The sequence below is a fragment of the Phocoena phocoena genome, chromosome 10 (genome assembly GCF_963924675.1).
Source record: "Phocoena phocoena chromosome 10, mPhoPho1.1, whole genome shotgun sequence".
Lineage (NCBI taxonomy): Eukaryota > Metazoa > Chordata > Mammalia > Artiodactyla > Phocoenidae > Phocoena > Phocoena phocoena.
The window spans coordinates 67,192,624-67,214,220 of NC_089228.1; the positions used below are offsets into that span (position 1 = coordinate 67,192,624).

Sequence of the window (21,597 nt, forward strand, 5' to 3'; positions counted from 1 at the left end):
CAGTCATAGACATCTCATCGCTGGTTGACCAGTGAACAGACAAATGGCCAGTGAGTCCGCAGTTCTCCAAGAACCAGGCACAAAGCAACAATGGTGGGTGAAAACAGAGGAGGTAGAGACGGGTCTTCTTCCCATCTGCCCCGGTGGGATGCATATTTTCTCAGAGGGTAGAAGGAAAGCAGAACCTGACATTTACATTCCTTTTACATCACATGGTTATTCCAGAGAAAGCGCAACAACATGTGAACTCCTCCAAAGAAAACTAAGACAAAATGAGCCAGGATAGCTCTGTCTTCTTGTTGAAAATCCTGTTTAAAAAGAGAGAGAGCAAGAAAGGTTAAATTTGTTTTTTAAGTGATAAAATAATCCAAAGTTAGAAATTCGGTATTGATATTAATTCAATCAATGCCACAGACAAGCATCTAGGGCTGCTTCATGAAGTGTATGAGTGAAAGAATATCTTAGTCTGTTCCATAAGGTCCATACCCTCCACAGCACCTTGGGAAGTTTTCCTCTGGACGTTTTCCCATCTTCACCATCAGCAAATAGGGGCACTCTTTTCAGGGTTGATTAACCTCTTTCTCTGGCTTCCCAGAGCACTTTCTTAGTCCTTTCAAAGAAGTAAGGGAGTCTGCTTTGGGGTTGGAAGAACAGACTTAGATGGTGAAGAGGGGTGAATATGAGCAAAGTTGGAAGTGACGACCACAGCAGATTTCTGGAGCTGTAAGTAAATGCCAGTGTTTTTATGGGAGTATCAGGAGAAGAAGGCTGGGGGCCAGACAGAAAGGGCTCTCCCTGGCCCTGCCCTCCTCCTGCAGTCTGTTCTCAAGCCAGCAGCCTCGGGGACTGTTGCGATGCGGCCCCTCTGCTCAGTGCTCTCCAGTGGTTCGGCCGCACTCAAAAGAGCCCTTACAGTGACCTCACGGCCCTGCCACCCACCTCTCTGACCGTATCTTTACGGCTTTCTGCATTACTCAGCTTCAGCCACCCTGGCCTCCTTGCTATTCTTCAAATATGCCAGACATGCCCCGGCCTCAGTCTTTGCTATTCACCTGCCTTCACTGCTCTCTCCCCAGGTCCACGGACACTCCCCTACCTCTGTCAAGGTTTTGCTCAGAAGGCACCTTCAGTGAGGCCTTCCCTTAAAACTGCAAATCCCCCAACACTCCTCATGACTATCTGATAAACTATATTCTTTGTTTGTTTATTGTTTATCTCCACGAGATCAGGGAAGCTTTCTCTTTTGATCACTGCCATATCTCCAGCACTTAAATGGAGCCTGACACATAGTAGGTGCTCAATAAATAATAGTTGACTGAATGAATGAATGCATGATAAACCATTAGCATCAGGCTAAGGAATTTAGACTTTGTCCTATCAATAACTGGAAATCATGAAAGAACTTTTTTCCTCCCTTTTATAGTTGGTATCAGTTACAAGAATTGAATGAATTTCCTTCCAGCAAGGCAGACAAGAAAATGTGTAGAGCACTGAGTCAGATGCTCGTATATTTAAATTCCAGTTTTGCCACTTAGTTGCTGAGTAACCTTGGATAGGATATCTAATCTCTCTGAACCTCAAATACCTCTCCTGAAATACCTATTCCACTAATTCATAGAGTTATTTGGAAAATTAAATGAAACACATAAGAGTATCTCAGAGTACGTGGAAGAAAATGTTTAATAAATGTTCGTTTCCTTCTTGTCTTTCTCACAAACTAAGAAATTCCTTATACGTTACTGTCAGGGTCCCAGAGAAAACAGATGGCATACTCAAATTAGGAATAATTCAGGGAAGGTCAGATAAAGACACTGTCTACAAAAGTTGGGGGAGGAGGCATAAGGGTAGGCCGGCAACAGCAGAGTTGTTGCCACTCCTAGGCCTGTAGGGACAGGGAGGGGGAAGTTTCTAGAACCCAGGAGCGAGTCCTGTGGAGAAAAATTTCAAAGACACATTTAAGATCGTAAAAGCAACAGGAAGACTATATTTTTTATATTATTTATTTGGTTGCACCAGGTCTTAGTTGCGGCTCGCGGGCTCCTTAGTTGCGACACGTGGGCTCCTTAGTCGTGGCATGCGAACTCTTAGTTGAGGCATGCGTGTGGGATCTAGTTCCCTGGCCAGGGATCGAACCCCGCCCCCTGCATTGGGAGCACGGAGTCTTAACCACTGCACCACCAGGGAAGTCCCAAGACTATTTTTAAACACACTTTGGCTTCCCTGGTGGCGCAGTGGTTGAGAGTCCACCTGCCGATGCAGGGGACACGGGTTCTTGCCCCGGTCCGGGAAGATCCCACATGCCGCGGAGCGTCTGGGCCCGTGAGCCACGGCCGCTGAGCCTGCGCCTCTGGAGCCTGTGCTCCGCAACGGGAGAGGCCACAACAGTGAGAGGCCCGCGTACCAAAACAAAAAACAAAAAAAACCCCAAAAAAGACCAGGTCCTTGAACCAGAACCCCTCAAAACTAGATGGCAAAATAGAAGATGTTATTTTGAGAATCAAGGCCTATTTGAAAACACAGAACTCTTGCTAAGTGAAAAGAATAAGAAGTCAAGCTATGTGATAGCTCAAGGACAATCAGTTTGTTAGACAAAAATACACCTTGGTGAGCTCCTTGTCGGGGAGTTCCAAGAGCAAGAATAAAAGTTTCTTTAAATACATCAAAAACAGGAAGATATCTGGAGAATCAATGTGACCACTTGATTAAACACAGTACAAAAGGTGAATAAATGACTATATGAAAGAAATATACCATGCCGGATTTGAAATTCTGTTATAGTTGCTTGAGGTAAGCCTTAAAGTAGCAGAGTAAATCATGCATTTGACTGTCCAGCACTTTAGAGGCAAACTTAGGAGGAATTTTTAAAATTATTTTAAAAATACTCTGTGGTCTATTTAAAGTGTTCTAAAATGCAATTTTGCAGTACAAGACAAGATTACTTTAAAAGTCTAGGTCAAAGCTAGCTTTGTAAAATGTTGCAAGAAAAGCTAGGGCAGGCATACAGATAGACATATAGATCAATGGAATAGATTTGAGAGTCCAGAAATAAACCCCAAAATTTACAGTTAGTTGATTTTCAACAAGAGTGCCAAGGCAATTCAGTAGGAAAAAAGTCGTCTTTTCAACAGAGGGTGCTGTGACAACTGAATACCCATGTGCGAAAGAATGAAGGTGAACTTTTAATTCATACCATATACAAAAAAATTAACTCTAAATGGGTCAAAGACCTAAATTTAAGAGCTAAAAGTCAATCTCTTGAAAGAAAACATACGTATAAATCTTCATGACTTTGGATTAGGCAATGGTTTCTTAGATATGACCCCAAAAGCACTAGCAACAAAAGAAAAATAAATTGAAATTCATCAAAATTTAAAGCTTTTGCACTTCCATGAACATCAAGAAGGTGAAAGACATAAAACGAGGTGAAAGACGAACTTCAGAATGGGAGAAAATACTTGCAAATAATATATCTGATAAGGAACTTACATCTAGAATATATAAAGGACTTCAACAACCCAATTTAAAAATGGGCCAAGAATCTGAATAGACATTTCTCCAAAGAGTTACACAGATGAGCAATACGCACATGAAAAGATGCACATTAACCATCAGGGAAGTGCAAATCAAACCCACAATGAGATTCTACTTCACACCCACCAGGCTGACTATCATCAAAAAGACAGTTAACAATACATTTTGACAAGAATGTGGAGAAACAGGAACCCTTGTACCCTGCTGGTGGGCCATAATGTAAGTAGTGCAGCCACTTTGGAAAATGGTCTGGAAGTTCCTCAAAAAGTTAAATATAAAGCTGTCATATGACCCAGCAATTCCACTCCTAGGTATGTACTCAAAAGAACTGAAAACATGCCTACACAAAAACTTCTACACAAATGTTCATAGCATCATTATTTATAATAGTCAAAAAGTGGAAACAACCCAAACGTTCATCAAGTGATGAATGGATAAACAAAATGTGATATATACATACAGAAGAATATTATTCAGCAATGAAAAGAGGTGAAGTACTGATTCATGCTACAACATGGATGAACCTTGAAAAAAATATTGTGTTAAGTGAAAGAAGCCAAACGTAAAGACAACATATTGTATTAGTTCCCTTATATGAAATTCCAGAATAGGCAAATCCAGAGAGACAGAACATAGATTGGTGGGGCTAGGGGGGAAAATGGGAGGAAACGAGAAGGGACTACTGTTGGATTTGAGGTGTCTTTCTGGAGTGATGAAAATGTTCTAAAATTGATTGTGATGACTGGCTGTACAACTCTATGAATATACTACAAACCATTTATTGTACTGTTGAAATGGGTGAATTGTATGTTATGTGAATTTTATTTCTCAAAGTTATTATTTTTTAAAAAAAGAAAAGTGTCAATTAAGTTGCAGAGGTAAATTTAAAACATAAGTAAATTACAACTTAAAAGGTAAGGGAAAAAAATCATTACAAAAAAAAGGTAAGGGAGAGAAAGAAAAGAAAAATGGAAGAATGGAAGACGTGGTTACATGGAGAAGTGACTTCCTGATGGGGTTGAGGTAAATTTAGAAAATAGGTGGTTGTGATTTGTCCTACTCTGTTCTCCTCTTCAGAGGAAAAATTAGAAGGAACCAGGAGTATTCAGAATGTTAGCTAACAAAGAAGCAGAAAAGTTGAACTAAGGACTTGCCCAGAATTCATAAAGCATGGTCATCAGTGAAAACTATAGAAGAAGCTGGAGCATGGAAGGGAGGTGGAGAGTATCATGAGTGCCCTGTAATAAATGATACACAGCAAAGAAGTGTTCAACTCCAAATAGTGAAAGGGCAAAGGCCAGAAACAAATTAACATTTTGGCTTCAATAACATCTATTGATCATTTTCTGTGGGTCAGTCTCTATTCCAAGTGATTTACATAGATTCTCTCTCTTAATGTTCACAACAGCCTATTCTCTGCACTGTGCAGCCAGGCTTCATTCTAAACGTAAATCAGCACATGGCACTCTCCTGCTCTCCCTCCCCAGAAGCTTCCTTTATACTTGGCACAAAACCCAAACACCTTACCCCTGTCTCTAGGACGGAGGCCAACTCCGACTCCAGCCAATCTGGCCTCCTTGTTGTTCCTATCCCAAGCACTTTGCCCTCCCAGTTTCCTCTGTCTGGAACACTTCCCCCCCAGGTATTCCCATGGCTCACTCCCTCACTTCCAGTCTCTGCTCAAATATCGCCTCCCCAGAGAGGGCCTTCCCTGATGGCCCATCCAAAGTTACTCTCCATCACTCAGTATCCCCTAGAGCCTAGTCATCTGCTTTACTGTTTGTCTCTCCTACATTATGAGTCCTATGACAGCAGGCTCATCTTCCAGTCCTGCTCTCTGCCTGGAACTGAGTCTGGAACATAGTAGGCACTCAATAAATATTTGTTGGAGTGAAATTGGTCTATCAGTATTTTATTTGTGTTTGTTTCCTTCTTACTTTCAGTAACATTATTGCTGGGACCTTCCATTCTTGTTTTGTCTCAGGGAATGTGTTATTTGTGGGCATGGCTGAGTACTGCCACATTTGGACCAGAGCATAGAAGAGGGCCTGGCACTCCCTGAAGTCAGCATGATGGCAGCAGCAGTGATAAACAAGAAATCACCACAGGTACCTGTCCTGTGATGCATTTAAGGGGAGGAAGTTGGGCTCTGAGGGGCAGCCACCCCCCTACCACAGAGCCCCACGTGATCATTCTCTAGGTGCTGCCAACTGCAGGTTGTTCTGGAGGAAAACTAAGTGGGCTATGGATTTCATCACCCCTAAGATTTGAAACAGTAATCATTATTCTTTCCTGTTTCCCTTATATCTCTTACAATAATCAGGAGAAACAAAGAAATCAGGGGGAGTTGGGCTTAGATCATAACCTGGTTTGGTTCAAGGAGGATGACCACCATCTAAGGCAAAGGTTCTCCTCCCTGACGGAGTGTTAGATTCACCTGGACTAATCTCTCAAGGTGGAGCCCAGCATCTGTAATTCTTAAAACTTCACAGGTGAATAACATGCATCCTAGTTTGAGGGTATGGAGCAAAGTTTCTCACACTTTAATGTGCACTCAAATCTCCTAGGGTGCGTGTAAAACGGTAAATCCTGATTCCAGAGTTGTGGGCTGGAGCCCGAGATTGTGCACATCTGACCAGCTGCCAAATGATGCTGATGCTGCTGGTCCATGGACCACACAGTTTGAGTAGCAAGTGTGAGATCTAATACTGGCTTTAACCCAGGTTCACAATTTTTGGATCTAATGCTTGGTAATCCAGTCATCATTAATCTGTGTGTTCTGCTAATTCCTGGGCATCCCAGCCACTTGACAGCCATTGTTCTGTTTGTTCTTTCCTCCTCCCTGACAGGCCCTTACTGGGGAAACTGAATTCTCACCTCTTGAACCATTCTATGATCGATGCTGTCCCCGATGTTTCTCAGCTGCCTGGCCAACTTGTGGATTATTTCCTCCTGGTGATGGTTCTGGCCAATACTATTCTGCTTGGGCTGAGAAGGTGGGTTGTGATCTGCATAAGAATTCAAAGAGAAAACTCCATCAACTCTGTAAATCACTTACCACTAGTCACTTAAAACTGTCTTAGACAAGGAGAGGGATGAAATCCCAGCATCATAATGACTATCGAAAAACAAAGCCTTGCACTGGAATAGATCAACTCTGTCCAGTAGAAATATAATTCAAGCTACATATGAATTTTAAATGTTCTACTGGTAAAATCAAGTAAAAATAATTTTAGTAATATATTTTACTTAGGACAATATATCCAAAGTATTATCACTATAACACAAAATCAATATAAAATTATTAATGATATGTTTTACACTCTTTATTATATTTAAGTTTTCAAAATCCAGTGTTTGTTTTATACTTAGAGCACATCTCAATCCAGATATCAACTAATTTCATTGGAAAACCTTGTATTTTGATTTCATGAAGTTTACAGTTAAAAAGTAAATTCGTATATCCAAGTTGTTCCAAACATACCTAAAACTTCTCCAACAATTAAGTATCAGTTTTTTAAACTTAAATTAATTAAAATTAAATAAAACTTAAAATTCAGTTCCTCAATTGCACTGGCCACATTTCAGGTGCTCTATTATTTTCCAAGTATTGAATTTTTAATATCCAGAAGGAAAAAGTATCTCAATGCTGAAAAGTTGTGTGGATATATATATATCCACACAGAGTTCTGAAAATAAAATTGTAGTCTAAATGACCTAGTGGGGAATTTGGAAAAATCTCATGGTTAATCTTTTTGAAAGAATAATTCCTTCATAAAGCAAATAATAAGCCTCAATGTATTGGAACTCTTAAAAATATTGTTGTATGTTGAGAATCCTTCAGTTGCATTTAGCAAAACTTTTAAGCAAATATGCCTCTAAGGTTTTATAAGTGCTTTTCCACTGCCAGCTATAATGTGAATATTTTATTTTCTCAAATGATGGTCATCCTTTTATAATCTTGATTTTGTTCACTAAAACTAGAGGTCTAGGGCCTTCTGGTTCAAGACTGAGCACAAGCACTGACCTCTCCCATTCTACTAGTCCTAGCCTTCCTCCAAGACCCCACCAAAATGAAAGTATAAAAAAGAGTAAAACCACAACAGTGAAGAGAATGGGAAGCAGGATCAAGAGCAGATGAGAGATCTGTGTACGTTTCTAGAAAGCAGAGAAGACAAGATATGGACAAGTGAGCCAGACAAAGTGCCAAGAACCCACGACAGGAAACCCATTTACTCCACCAAGACCCTGAAGCTGGGAAAGGGAGACATGCCATTGACTGTAATTCTGATGAGGATCAAGTGTACCACTTGGTACCCTTGACAGCCCCAGCCCACTAGACCCACCAGATTTCAGGTAAAAAATCCAGATCACTCTTCTCTAATAGAGGAGAACAAATCTTGTGGAGAAAGCTAAAACTTCTTTATGAATGTTGGTGCCTTGGGTTAAAGGTCTCCTTGTTCTGGCATTTGAGGGACCTGGGGCCAGAAAGCCAGCTGCCCTAACTCATCACCCTAAAGCTCCCCCAACTCAGAACCCCCATTTGAGTCCCCACTCAGTGAGGAGCCCTGGAGAAGCAGTTAGGCATAGTGGTAAGATTCTGAAGCCAGATCATTTGGGTTCAAATGTAAAATCCATTACAGATAAAACTATGTAACCTGGGAAAGTTATTTAATCTCTCGATGCCTCAGTTTCTTCAACTGTAAAATGGGAATGATAATGTATTATTTTATCAATTCTAAGATTTTTTAATGCCTCCAAAACAGAATGTGTTTTATAGTCTATGGCATGTCATAGTCCAACAGCATTGTTTACCTTCTTAGCAGGAAACAAAATTATAGTACATTTTACAATTGATGGAATATTAAACTTAATGAGATACCACAGTAACTACCTTGTAGAGGTGTTATTGAGATGATTAAATGAATTAATATATTTGACTTGTGCAGGACAGCACCTGGAACATGGTGGCTACTGCTACCACCTGGGGAAACAGTCCTACTCACATAACAACAGAAAAAACCCACACCAGCTAACCGGTCAGTATTTCTTTAAAATAACAGAAGATCACCAGGCAACTGAGAAGAACCACCGAATGAAAGAGAAATGCCAGATAAACAACCAAAACAGTAACACTGAAGAAAACAGATATAATTCAAGGAACAGAAGGGAATGTTTGCAAATTGTAATGTATATGTCTAGAGAGAGTTAAGAAATTATTACATTTAGGAAACAAGAGAGAATGCTATGAAAAAAGAATAAACCTACAACAAAATCTTTCAGATTTAATAATATGATTGCTAAAATTAAAAATACAATTGATGGTCTGAAAAAATAAAGTCAAGGAAATCACTCAGAAAAAAATCAGAAAATTTAAAATATGAGAGAAAATATAGGTGATACAGAGAATTAATATGGAAAGACCGGCATCTGATTAATGAGTCACAGAGGGACTTCCCTGGTGGTCCAGTGGTTAAGAATCCGCCTTCCAATGCAGGGGACATGGGTTCGATCCCTGGTTGGGGAACTAAGATCCCACATGCCATGGGGCAACTAAGCCCACACGCCACAACTACTGAGCCCGTGTGCTCTGGAGCCTGCGCACCACAACTAGAGAGAAGCCCGCATGCCACAAAAGAGCCCTCACGCCACAACTAAAGATCCCGTATGCCGCAATGAAGATCCTGTGTGCCACAACTAAGACCAGACGCAGCCACATAAATAAATATTAAAAAATAAAAATGGGAGTCACAGAAAGAGAGAAATAGAGGGGGGAAATTGTCATAAGACAACTTCCCAGAGCTAAAGGACACCAAACTTCAGATTAGAAAGTCCCACCAAAAAACAGAAAACCCCGCCAAGTTCTCAGGACAACAAATGGGGAAATAAAATCCTCACCTCTGGAGCATATCGATATTTCAAAATACCAAGCATAAGGAGATGCTAAAATTCTCCAAAGAGAAACATGGATTAGTTTGATGACTGATTTCCCATCAATAATGGGTACTAGAATATAGTAGAACAATTAATGCCCTCAAGGATTTTATAAAAAATTATTTTCAACCTAGAAGTCTCTGCCTATCTAATTCTCAATAATTTGTGAGAGGTGAAGAAAGACATTTGCAGACATGCAAGGACTCAAGAAGTTGTTCTCCCATGCACAGTTTCTTAGGAAGCCTCTTGAGAAAGTTTTCCAGTAAAACAGAGTATGACCAAACCAAGAAAAAGAAGATTTAGCAAAAGGTGGATCCAACGGTGTACCATACCTAGAGAGTGATGAGATTAGAGCAAAAGAACGGCTCTAAAAGGGAAGTCCCTGAGGAAAGGGAGATTTGATAGCATGGTTGAAAATTTGGGGAAACTTGAAGATATCATAACTACAAATCATATGAGGAGGGGCAGCGAGGCAATGAGAAAGTCCAGAAAACAATAAAAGGTCATACAGGAAGCTTATGGTCCAAAGTGAAGCCAATTAAAATGTGGCTTAGTTTAAACTGAAGGAATTGTTTTATAGTTTCTTCCAAAAGGGTATTCCTCTGTGTTAAACTTTACAGTACTTTACTTGCATCACTAGTGATGAAATAAAATTCATATTTTACGGCAGACAAGAAAAATTTAAACGTAAAACTTTTCTTTGCCTGTTTCGGCCTCCTCCTTCCCTTTTAGTGGGTATTGTGAATCTGCAGTAACCAGACCTCCCTAGGAGATAACCTTCCTTGTTACTCTTATAAGGGGCCACCATAACCCATGACCCACTACATGTAGATCTGGGTTATGTAAATTGTAACAATATGTCATTTAATGTACAGCCTCCTGTCTCAAAAACTTATATAACTGTGCTTTGACCTTTAACAGGCAGAACAGTTCTCAGAGCTTTCTGAGAGGCTGTTCCCGGGTTATAATCCTCAATTTGGCTAGAATAAAATTTTCCATTTCTTTCTTAGATCGACCAATTAATTTTTTTTTTGTCACTAGGCATAATTTTAAGCAATCACAGCTTTAATCCCCTATTTCATTACTAGGAGGTGATTATTCTCAGGGAAAGTCATTTCAGTACATATGGACTCTATTGCTGGTAATGACCACTCCTGAATCCCAGAGCGTTAAGAGAGTATGAAGAGTATTTGCACAACCTTTTTTTTTTCTCTGTTTCTTGAGGTAGGCTTGTATTGCTATAAACTTCCCTCTTAGAACTGCTTTTGCTGCATCTCATAGGTTTTGGATCGTCATGTTTTCATTTTCATTTGTCTTTAGATATTTTTTGACTTCCTCTTTGATTTCTTCAGTGATCTCTTGGTTATTTAGTAGCATATTGTTTAGTCTCCATGTGTTTGTGTTTTTTACGTTTTTTTTCCCCTGTAATTGATTTCTAATTTCATAGCATTGTGGTCAGAAAAGATGCTTGATATGATTTCAATTTTCTTAAATTTACTGAGGCTTGATTTGTGACCCAAGATGTGATCTATCCTGGAGAATGTTCCATGTGCACTTGAGAAGAAAGTGTAATCTGCTGTTTTTGGATGGAATGTCCTATAAATATCAATGAAATCTATCTGGTCTATTGTGTCATTTAAAGCTTGTGTTTCCTTATTAATTTTCTGTTTGGATGATCTGTCCATTGGTGTAAGTGAGGTGTTAAAGTCCCCCACTCTTATTTTGTTACTTTCGATTTCCTCTTTTATAGCTGTTAGCAGTTGCCTTATATATTGAGGTGCTCCTGTGTTAGGTGCATATATATTTATAATTGTTATATCTTCTCCTTGGATTGTTCTCTTGATCATTATGTAGTGTCCTTGTCTCTTGTAACATTCTTTATTTTAAAGTCTATTTTATCTGATATGAGTATTGCTACCCCAGCTTTCTTTTGATTTCCATTTGCATGGAATATCTTTTTCCATCCCCTCACTTTCAGTCTGTATGTGTCCCTAGGTCTGAAGTGGGTGTCTTGTAGACAGCATATATATGGGTCTTGTTTTTGTATCCATTCAGCAAGCCTGTGTCTTTTGGTTGGAGCATTTAATCCATTCATGTTTAAGGTAATTATTGATATGTATGTTCCTATTACCATTTTCTTAATTGTTATGGGTTTGTTTTTGTAGGTCCTTTTCTTCTCTTGTGTTTCCCACTTACAGAAGTTCCTTTAGCATTTGTTGTAGAGCTGGTTTGGTGGTGAATTCTCTTAGCTTTTGCTTGTCTGTAAAGCTTTTGATTTCTCCATCAAATCTGAATGAGATCCTCGCAGGGTAGAGTAATCTTGGCTATAGGTTCTTCCCTTTCATCACTTTAAATATGTCATGCCACTCCCTTCTGGCTTGTAGAGTTTCTGCTGAGAAATCAGCTGTTAACCTTATGGGAGTTCCCTTGTATGTTATTTGCCATTTTTCCCTTGTTGCTTTCAATAATTTTTCTTTGTCTTTAATTTTTGCCAATTTGATTACTATGTGTCTCAGCGTGTTTCTCCTTGGGTTTATCCTGCCTGGAACTCTCTGTGCTTCCTGGACTTGGGTGGCTATTTCCTTTCCCATGTTAGGGAAGTTTTTGACTATAATCTCTTCAAATATTTTCTCAGGACCTTTCTCTCTCTCTTCTCCTTCTGGGACCCCTATAATGTGAATGTTTTTGCATTTTATGTTGTCCCAGAGGTCTCTTAGGCTGTCTTCATTTCTTTTCACTCTTTTTTCTTTATTCTGTTTCATGGCAGTGAATTCCACCATTCTGTCTTCCAGGTCACTTATCCGTTCTTCTGCCTCAGTTATTCTGCTATTGATTCCTTCTAGTGTATTTTTCGTTTCAGTTATTGTATTGTTCATCTCTGTTTGTTTGTTCTTTAATTCTCCTAGGTCTTTGTTAAACATTTCTTGCAACTTCTCAATTTTTGCCTCCATTCTTTTTCCGAGGTCCTGGATCATCTTCACTATCATTCTGAATTCTTTTTCTGGAAGGGTGCCTATCTCCACTTCATTTAGTTGTTTTTCTGGGGTTTTAACTTGTTCCTTCATCTGGTACATAGCCCTCTGCCTTTTCATCTCGTCTATCTTTCTGTGAATGTGGTTTTTGTTCCACAGGCTGCAGGATTGTAGTTCTTCTTTGCACAACCTTTTACCTTTGTAAAATAACAAGTGGACAAGAGGGTATTGGAAGTCTTGGCCTCTCCACATGCTGGACCATCTGCTTCCAGATTGGAAAACACATGCCTCCCTTTTTCAGAAACACACCACCTCAATGGAACTCAAGGCTTTGTCTCAAACTCAATGTGACCTCTTCTTCAAGTAAAGGAAAGTGGCTTCTTTTAGGAGAGCATTAAGCCGTTAGCTAGTGCTTAAGAGTCAGTCATTTTGAACATTTTAATCTTTCAAGTATAAAATCAACAGTAATTGCCCCATCTCAAAGGACACACCCTCTCAGAATCAATTAAACATATTATAGTTGAATGTCCGATTGTTAACAGTACCTAATCTGAATAATAATTTCCAAAAAATGTGCTTACATTTAGCAAGACTACTAGTCAATCTTAGGAAGACTCAAAGTCTCTTACCAAGGACTGCTGCTCCTTTAAAAAAGGATTACCAGTATCACCCAGGATTGAAGAACAGCAAAAGGGAATTAGTCACACAATGAGAATGAAAGGAAGTTTGCACAACTGAAGCTGAATTCGAGCTACCAGACTAGACTTGGCATCAGTAAGTGTAGACTACTCTTCCAAAAAGTGCCCTGATGAAGGAATGAGAGAGAATGGACAGTAGTGAGAGGAAGAGGTGTGTTGAAGGAATTCTCTAAGTTGGGAGTCTTGAGCAGGTTTGTAGGTTGAGGAGAGGAATTAGCACCGGAGTGATGGAAAATGGAAGGTAGAGTAGGGCAAATTGCTGAGGCAGAGTCCCAGAGGTTTAGGAGAAATAAGAATGAAAACGTGAGGAAGGATAAATTTTGAATGGGGTGGAGGGGTTCTTCCCTTCCTTTGAGATAGGATAGAAAGAGAGAAGATGTGATGCTCATGTAAGGAAGACTGCAATAAGGGCTAAGGAGATTAAGGTGTTTACCGCCAATGACGTCAGTTTTGTCCATGAAGCAGAGAACTCAACCGTCTGCTGAGAAAGAGGGGAATCCTGAAGTGGCTAAAATTAGTCACCAACAGAAATGGAAAAAAAGAAAACTGACCAGAGCTAAAGACCACCATCACCCCCCCAAAAAAAGAAAGAAAAAATACGTATATATGATCTTGATGTGCATTCTCTTTCCAGCTGGCAAGAGTCCTAAACTTGGATCTAAAGAAAAGAAAATTGTATCCTATCCTCACATAGGAGAAAGTCTTGACTCAGTTACTTTCTAATTGCCTGTTCTTAGATTCTCTGTGCCTCAGTTTCTTCAGTTGTCAAAAGGGACTTTAAGATTATTCTTAATATTAAACAATAATGTTCGTGAAGTACCTGGTATACAATAAGTCCTATGTCATATGTCTTAGCTACTACCACTGGACTTGGTGTTAGACTATATTTACATAGATACAATAAGGTAAACCAAGATTGTTGGTTTTTAAATTTTAGAATCAACTGATGGAAAAAACATGGAAGAGTTGGTTGTGGCTGGAAGACAGAATGTATATGTTAAAACTCCAGCTAATAAAAATTAAAAAGTACAGTTGTGCCTTGGTATCGAGGGGCATTGTTTCCAGAACACTCTCCCCTCCCCTGGCAGATACCAAAATCCAAGGATGCTCAAGTCCTTTATATGAAGTGATGAACCTGGCTGGGTTCAAAAGTAAAGAGCTCCGAGGGCAAGGGTCCCCAGAGCTCCAGGACGCTACACAGAATAGAGTGGGAGGGATGAGATGGGGGCAGGGAGAGCCAGGGTCTCAGTGCATTAATTCACCTCAGCCAAGGGTAAGCTCCTAAGTAGGTGGCTGAAATAGTAGGTGAAATATATGGCCCTTTGATCAAAATTGCAACCATATTTCCTGTCATTTCAGTTTCTACTGTTGTTTCAAGAGTATCTCACCTCAAGCCATTTTGAAATGACACCCTAACAATTAACTGACACCCCAGCAAGTATAATTTGACAATTACCTGAGAAAAGATGAGGGCACCAGTGAGGGCTGAGAGTTCACGCAAGAGGGAAGGTGCCCAGGGAGAAGAAAGGGCAACCGAGTGGGGACACCCTCCAAACGAATATCATCTACTTCAAAATGGGTTTAGGGCCAGCCCTACCTGTGCCAATCAAAAGCATAATGATTTGCAACTATTATTTTACCTGATTAATTGTCACCTGGGGAATACAAAATCTAGTATCTGCAGTGGAAAGATGGAATACACGTTGGATAAGTTTCAGTAATGGACGTTGGGAGAAATGAAGGAGCTGTAAGGATGCCAACAAGCCTTGGGTATCCCAGTTGGGTAGGCAAAGGGGTAGAGAAGGAAGGACCTAGAGATAGGATGCAACAAAAGGTTGTGCCCAAAGCAAGAGGTGTGTTTTGCATTCCGGAACTCAACATAATAACTATTTGTATTTTGTGTATGTCTGACCAACTAAGTGGCAAAACCCTTGAGCACATGTATCTATTTCATAACTGGAACCTAGCTCAGTGCCCTATACAGATATTGTTGATTATGATTATAAAGTTGCATAAGGGGGTGGAGAGAATGGGACAGAGAAGGGTTGGAGGAAAAATGTTGGCTACTCTGTAAGTTGATCTAAGGACAGCCCTACCTTTTCCTTTGTCGTGAAGACAGCTCTCCTTTCATTTAAAGTTGCAAAATAGCAATAATAATGCACATTCACATATTTTAAACTCTTGGTATAGAACCTTATCAAAATCCTGGAGACCCTCTCACAATTGGTGGTGGAAGTGTAAATTGGTACAACCTCTGTGGGGGGCAATGTATCTATCAAATTTTACAAATGCAAATGTGCTTGAGGTTATCTATTGCAGCATTGGTTTCAATATTAAGTGTTTGGAAACAACCCAAATGTATATCAGTAGGAAACTACTTAAATAAATGATGGTGTATCCACACTATGGAATATTATGCCACTATAAATAAGAATTAGGAAGCTCTGTAAGTATTAATGCAGAGAGAGCTCCAGATCATAGTGTTAAGTGAGAAAACAAGTAAAAACAGTGTGTTTAATGTGCTACCTTTGTCTAAAAGGGGAGGGGTATATAAATTTATATTCACAATTTTTCATATTCGCAAAAAGAACCTCTGGAAGAATACCCAAGAATCTAAAACAGTGGCTACCTATGATAGGAATTGAGCAGATAGGGGACAAGAATGCAGGAGAGACTTTTCACTATATGCCTTTTCTTATTCTTTAGTTTCCCAACCTTGAAAGTGTATATTTTTTTAAGAAAACACTTATATAGCACTTATAATGTGTCAGCCACTGTTGCAAGCCATTTAAAATAAGTAATGCATTACTATTATTATTAACATAAATACTTATTCACATTTTAATTTTAAAACTATCCCAGAATTGTCATCATTGTACTGAGATTATGCAGAAAAATATCTTTGTTCGTAGGAGACAATATGTGGAATTACCTGGAGATCAAGTTAGTTATGTCTGAAACTTTATCTCAAATGGTTTAGCAAAGCAAAACATCTGTGTATGCATTCATGAGTATGTGCCTTTGTGTGTGTATGTGTGTGTGGAGAGACAGAGAGACAGAAAGCAAATGTGGCCAAAAAAATGGTAAATCCATGTGAAGAGTATATGCATAACCATAGACTTATCTGTGCAACTTTTGCGTAGATTTAAAATTTTCCAAGGTCAACATTGGAGGGGAAAAGTATCTTAGAAAAGTCCTTAAAACTTAAATAAAACATTTCCATTTAGCTTCTACAGAGTCTTTGGACTGGTTTTCAGTGCCCTTAGAATAATCTCAACTTATCTGTCCGTCCTCCTCGCTCTTCTTCTTGAACCTTATGCTCTAACTAAACTATATCTCCATTCGACCAAATCTTACCTGTGAAGCATATCTCAAAAATTACTTTCTCTAAGTTACCTTTTTTGAGTCCTCCAAAATAATGTAATCTGTCACCACTTCGAATATCTATAGCACTTTCAGTTCTATTGGATACATCGTAGTCTAGATTTTGTTACGATCGTTGCATGTTTTCATTACGTAAAATGACAGAGATGATTATGCACATTAGATGTGTATATTAGCATACGTACCTATTGGATACACATTGTCTATAACAATAATTATGGGTTACCATTACTCCCTAAGAACTTGGAATTGAAAGAAAAAATTGTCTTCTGACAACTAAAAGGCAAGATCAATGTGTGTTTAGTGGAAATAGGTGAGATGGACAGTCATTGGAAGGGGAGAGGCTACTAGCTCTCCCTCGAACAAGCCATTCCCTCTGCCTGCAACTTGCACCCTCCTTAACCCCCTCAGGTCTCAGTCTTGGGTTACGTCTCAAGGGAAGCCTTCTCTAACCTCCCTAGTAGGTCAAAGCCCCATTGCAGCATCTGGACCTCTTCTTAGCACCTATCACATTATATTTAACATTGGTGTGCGTAATTGACTGCTATCTGCCTCCTTTACCAGACTGTCTGCTCCAGGAAGGAAGGGGCTGTTACTGTTTTTGTTCACCATTGTCACCCCAGAACCTAGCACAGTGCCTAGAATATAGTAAGCCCTAGTATTTTTTTTTTATGAATAAAAAAAGTAAATGTGTCCATCTAGAGGAGGAAAGGGAGAGGTGGTGAGCCTTAGAAGCACCAAAAAAAGAAAAAAAAGGCAAATTGAGCATCCAGGCACTCTCAAAGGGAGAAAGAAGCTGAATAACTGGACCCTCTACTGACTTCTACAATTAATATATCCCATTTACACTAGCTATACATATGTGTATGCATACATATATATGTGTGTGTTTATATATATTTATTTTATTTTAATTTTTTGGCCATGCCACGCGGCTTGTGGGATCTTAGTTCTCCGACCAGGGATTGAACCCGGGCCCCTTGCAGTGGCAGCACAGAGCCCTAACCACTGGACCACCAGGGAATTCCCCTATGTGTGTGTAAATATTTTTAATTCTGCCCTTTCCTATCAATACTTATTACATTTTTAGGGGTGGGCAGGGCCTCTTTCCACTTTTAATCATTTTTGTTTTCCCAAGAGTGTCTAATTTATCTTAAATGATGTATCAAGATGGTTGCTCTGGACTTCCCAAAATCCTACCCACCACCTCAACTTTTCTAAGAAGTGTCTTTAATTCCCCATACAAATACTATGGGTTGTTTTTTTCCCCAAAGAGTTATGTTCATACGTGTAGTGTAGATGTCCCCAAAGTAACAGAGATAAATTTGGGCTTCAGTGAGTCAGTTTCCAGCCTCCCCAAAGTAACAGATAAATTTGGGCTTCAGTGAGGACAAAAGCCACTAAGGGGAGAAAGGGACCTTCTCAATCAGCTTCTTCATTAAGAGTTTTACTTTGGGCAGTACTTGCGCTATCTATCTTAAGTAACCTATCTATCTAGTCTATTTCTATCATCTATCTATCTCATCCATCATCCATCCATCCAATCAGGTTCCCAGCAGGAGAACTTCGCAGGGTCGTCTGCGCGACCTCCCACACCTGGGCGGACTCCGCGCCCAGCTGCGTTGCTCAGACCCGTTCTCCGGCTGGCAAAGCGCTTGGGGCGGGGCTGGCGGTAGAAGTCACGTGGGCGGCTGTGACCAATGGGAAGCGCATACGGAGCGCGTTGGCCGTAGGCGGTCTCCCGCGCCAGTGGTGGTGCGTCTGGCTGGTTCCCCGCCTCAGAGTACAATGAGACGGAGGGAGGCGGGGCATCCGGAATATACCGCCCGGCACCTCCGTTGACCCTGGCGTTAGCGTTCTCGACGCCGGAATAACAATTCTATGTCCCTCTCACACCGCACCGCTCAGTCTGCACATCCCCCATTCCTTTAGTGATACCGTGAAATACAAGGGGAGAAAAGCACTGCTTCCTCCTGAGCCTGTCAGGGAAGGAAATTGGGCGGGGGTGGGGGGAGGTGGATTGTGTCTGCTACCACCTCTAATCGGGGCTTCCCTTATTCCTGTTCGGCGGTCGTTGAATGCACACTGGTGATGCACCAGTCGAAAATGCCAGGCGCAATTAAGATTTTACATACATAGTAAAACGAGAGCTCTAAGCGAGAAAACAAACAGGTGCTTCTGCTTTTGAGGTGAAGCTTAATTAGGAATGCTTTTGGGGTAAATGTGGCAACCGCGCACAGTGCACCTCAGTTTCGTGAGGGTTCTGTGAGGCTTAAGTAGTATAGTGGGTGTGAAAACATTGGAAAGGTTTACAATAAAATACAAGCTCTAGAAGAGTGCACAACTTTATGAATGTACTAAAAATCACTGAATTGTGTGCTTTAAAAGTTTGAACTTTATGGTGTATGAATTACATCTCAATTTAAAAAAGCAAAATATACGTTCTAGAAGGTATTCATAGATGACACAGTCTCAGGCTTTGAGAAATCATTGTTGACACCTGCCCAGATGAAAATTCGAAATTTTAGTCAATTGAGTTCTTTCTAGAAAATGGATACTATATTTGATATGGTGGCAAGCATCTATCAGGATACTTGAAATTTCCACTTTCTCAGTGGCATGTAATTCTTTTAAATTGGAGAATAGTTTGAGATTAATCTTAATAATTCCTTTCAGGTGTCTAGCATATTTTTAATCTAAAATCTTTTTTAAAAGTCTAAAACCTCATACATATAACCCTAACACTCTTTAATGCTTTTCAAAGCATAACACTTTAATTTTCCGACATTTTGGGACATTTAGGAATCACACCTTTTGTGTGTGTGTGTGTGGTACGCGGGCCTCTCACTGTTGTGGCCTCTCCCGTTGTGGAGCGCAGGCTCAGCAGCCATGGCTCACGGGCCCAGCCGCTCCGCGGCATGTGGGATCTTCCCGGACAGGAGCACGAACCCGTGTCCCCTGCATCGATCGGCAGGCGGACTCTCAACCACTGCGCCACCAGGGAAGCCCATCACACCTTTTTGAAAAACAAAATTTCACGTTTATCCTTCCCTCATGTTCCTTCCTATACTGACAAAATTAAGAAGGAACCTAAACTGAATTTTCCCTACCTTAACAATGCAGACATTTTCAGGTCAAGTTTAAACATTAATTTTTATTAAAAGATAAATTTGATCTATTTCGGTCAATTTGGGATCATCTTACTTATTTGTCACATCAGTGATTCAGGGCTTATAGAAACTAAGAGATTTATACCATGAAGCAAAGTCAGTTTTAGATTTTTCTATGTAAGAACTTTGATGAATAGATTTATGACTCACTACTTATAGTTAATGTTTAATTTTATATCCTCAATATCAAGAAAAATACAAGCTAAGTAGAATATTTAACTTAGTTTAATACAAATAATATCTTACCTGGGTTCCTTGACATGGCTGAAACTGGCTGGGAGCTGACAAGTCTGGTCATGTAAGCCTTCTGAAAATTGTATTTCAACCACAGTGATTTGCAACAATTTGTTACTTTGGGAGAGAGGTTCAGAAGTTGTTTAGGTTCACAAACAATGGCATCATGTTTTTTCTTCTTCATGTTTTTTCCCTGTTGAAAAAATATATTTTCAGAGGATTTCCCCCATTTCTCAGTGTATATTTGGTATGTTAGATGAATAGTGATGTAACACAGGCAGCCTTTATTCCGTATATGAAAGGGTTTTGGATTTGGGTGGAAAATGGAACAGGGTGATCTCTAAGTTCTTTTTCAGCTTAAGTAAACATCTTTCCATGTTGTTTGGTCTTTAGATCTGCTACACCACCCTGCATCCTCATCTCCCAGCAGTTTTTCGTCATCTTTTTTTTTTTTTTTTTTTTTTTTTTTGCGTTACGCGGCCCCTCACTGTTGTGGCGTCTCCCGTTGCGGAGCACAGGCTCCGGACACGCAGGCTCAGCGGCCATGGCTCACGGGCCTAGCCGCTCTGCGGCATGTGGGATCTTCCCGGACCGGGGCACAAACCCGTGTCCCCTGCATCGGCAGGTGGACTCTCAACCACTGCGCCACCAGGGAAGCACCGTCATCTTTTTAATAGCTACATTTAGGAACAGTCTAAATTAGTACACATAGAAGAAAAGAGACAAATTAGAAGCCAAAAGAAAAATAGATTAAAAAAAAAAAAAAAAAACAAACCTAAGGACTTCCCTGGTGGTGCAGTGGTTAAGAATCTGCCTGCCAATGCAGGGGACACGGGTTCGAGCCCTGGTCCAGAAAGATCCCACATGCTGTGGAGCAACTGGGCCCGTGCACCACAGCTACTGAGCCTGCTCTCTAGAGTCCGCAAGCCACAACTACTGAGCCTGTGAGCCACAACTACTGAAGCCTGTGTGCCCTAGGGCCTGCGAGCCACAACTACTGAGCCCGCATGCCACAACTACTGAAGCCTGCGTGCCTAGAGCCTATGCTTCGCAACAAGAGAAGCCACTGCAATGAGAAGCCTGCACACCACAACGAAGAGCAGCCCCCGCTCAACGCAACTAGAGAAAAGCCTGGGTGCAGCAATGAAGATCCAATGCAGCCAATAAATAAATAAATTTATTAAAAAAAAAAAAACCTAGACAGGTGGGGAAGGTTGGAGATGGAATACATTCTTCATCCTATTTTGGTGTGTCTGTGCGTGCATGAGTTTCCTCCCCAGAATGATTCTTGTATTCCCTCTTTAATCCTCCATAAACACACAGTCCATCTCTACAGACACTAATGAAGGCTATTCTCTTGTGCTCAATCCTCCTCCTTTTTTCTAATATTGAAGCACCAATCCAATAATTTGAAGAATTGAAGATTTTCATTGTCTATTAGTGCACTTAATTATCTTTTTCTAAAGGTTGGCCACAGAGTTTCACTTGCTATTTTACCTTGTAAATCTAAGCAGTTACCAGAAGGTAAAGGAATGGATGAGAGGTCAGACCATAAAAAACAACTAAAGAGGTAACAGGGTAGGTCTTCAGGAGCCTCAGATGAGTACTATCCAATAAAAATTTGTGAACCACATACGTAATGTTAAGTTTTCTAGTGGCTACATTAAAAAAGTG

The 21,597-nt window shown here is 40.2% G+C and overlaps 1 protein-coding gene across 1 annotated transcript; it reads right to left on the bottom strand.

The window, feature by feature from the left end:
- Positions 1 to 203: 203 nt before the first annotated feature.
- PXT1 (peroxisomal testis enriched protein 1) lies at positions 204 to 20,107 on the bottom strand. Its single transcript, XM_065885956.1, has 3 exons — positions 19,936 to 20,107; positions 6,409 to 6,539; positions 204 to 308 (listed from the first exon to the last, which is right to left on the bottom strand). The coding sequence occupies exons 1-3, from the start codon at positions 20,105 to 20,107 to the stop codon at positions 204 to 206; spliced, it is 408 nt and encodes a 135-aa protein (XP_065742028.1).
- Between the last annotated feature and the right edge of the window lie 1,490 nt (positions 20,108 to 21,597).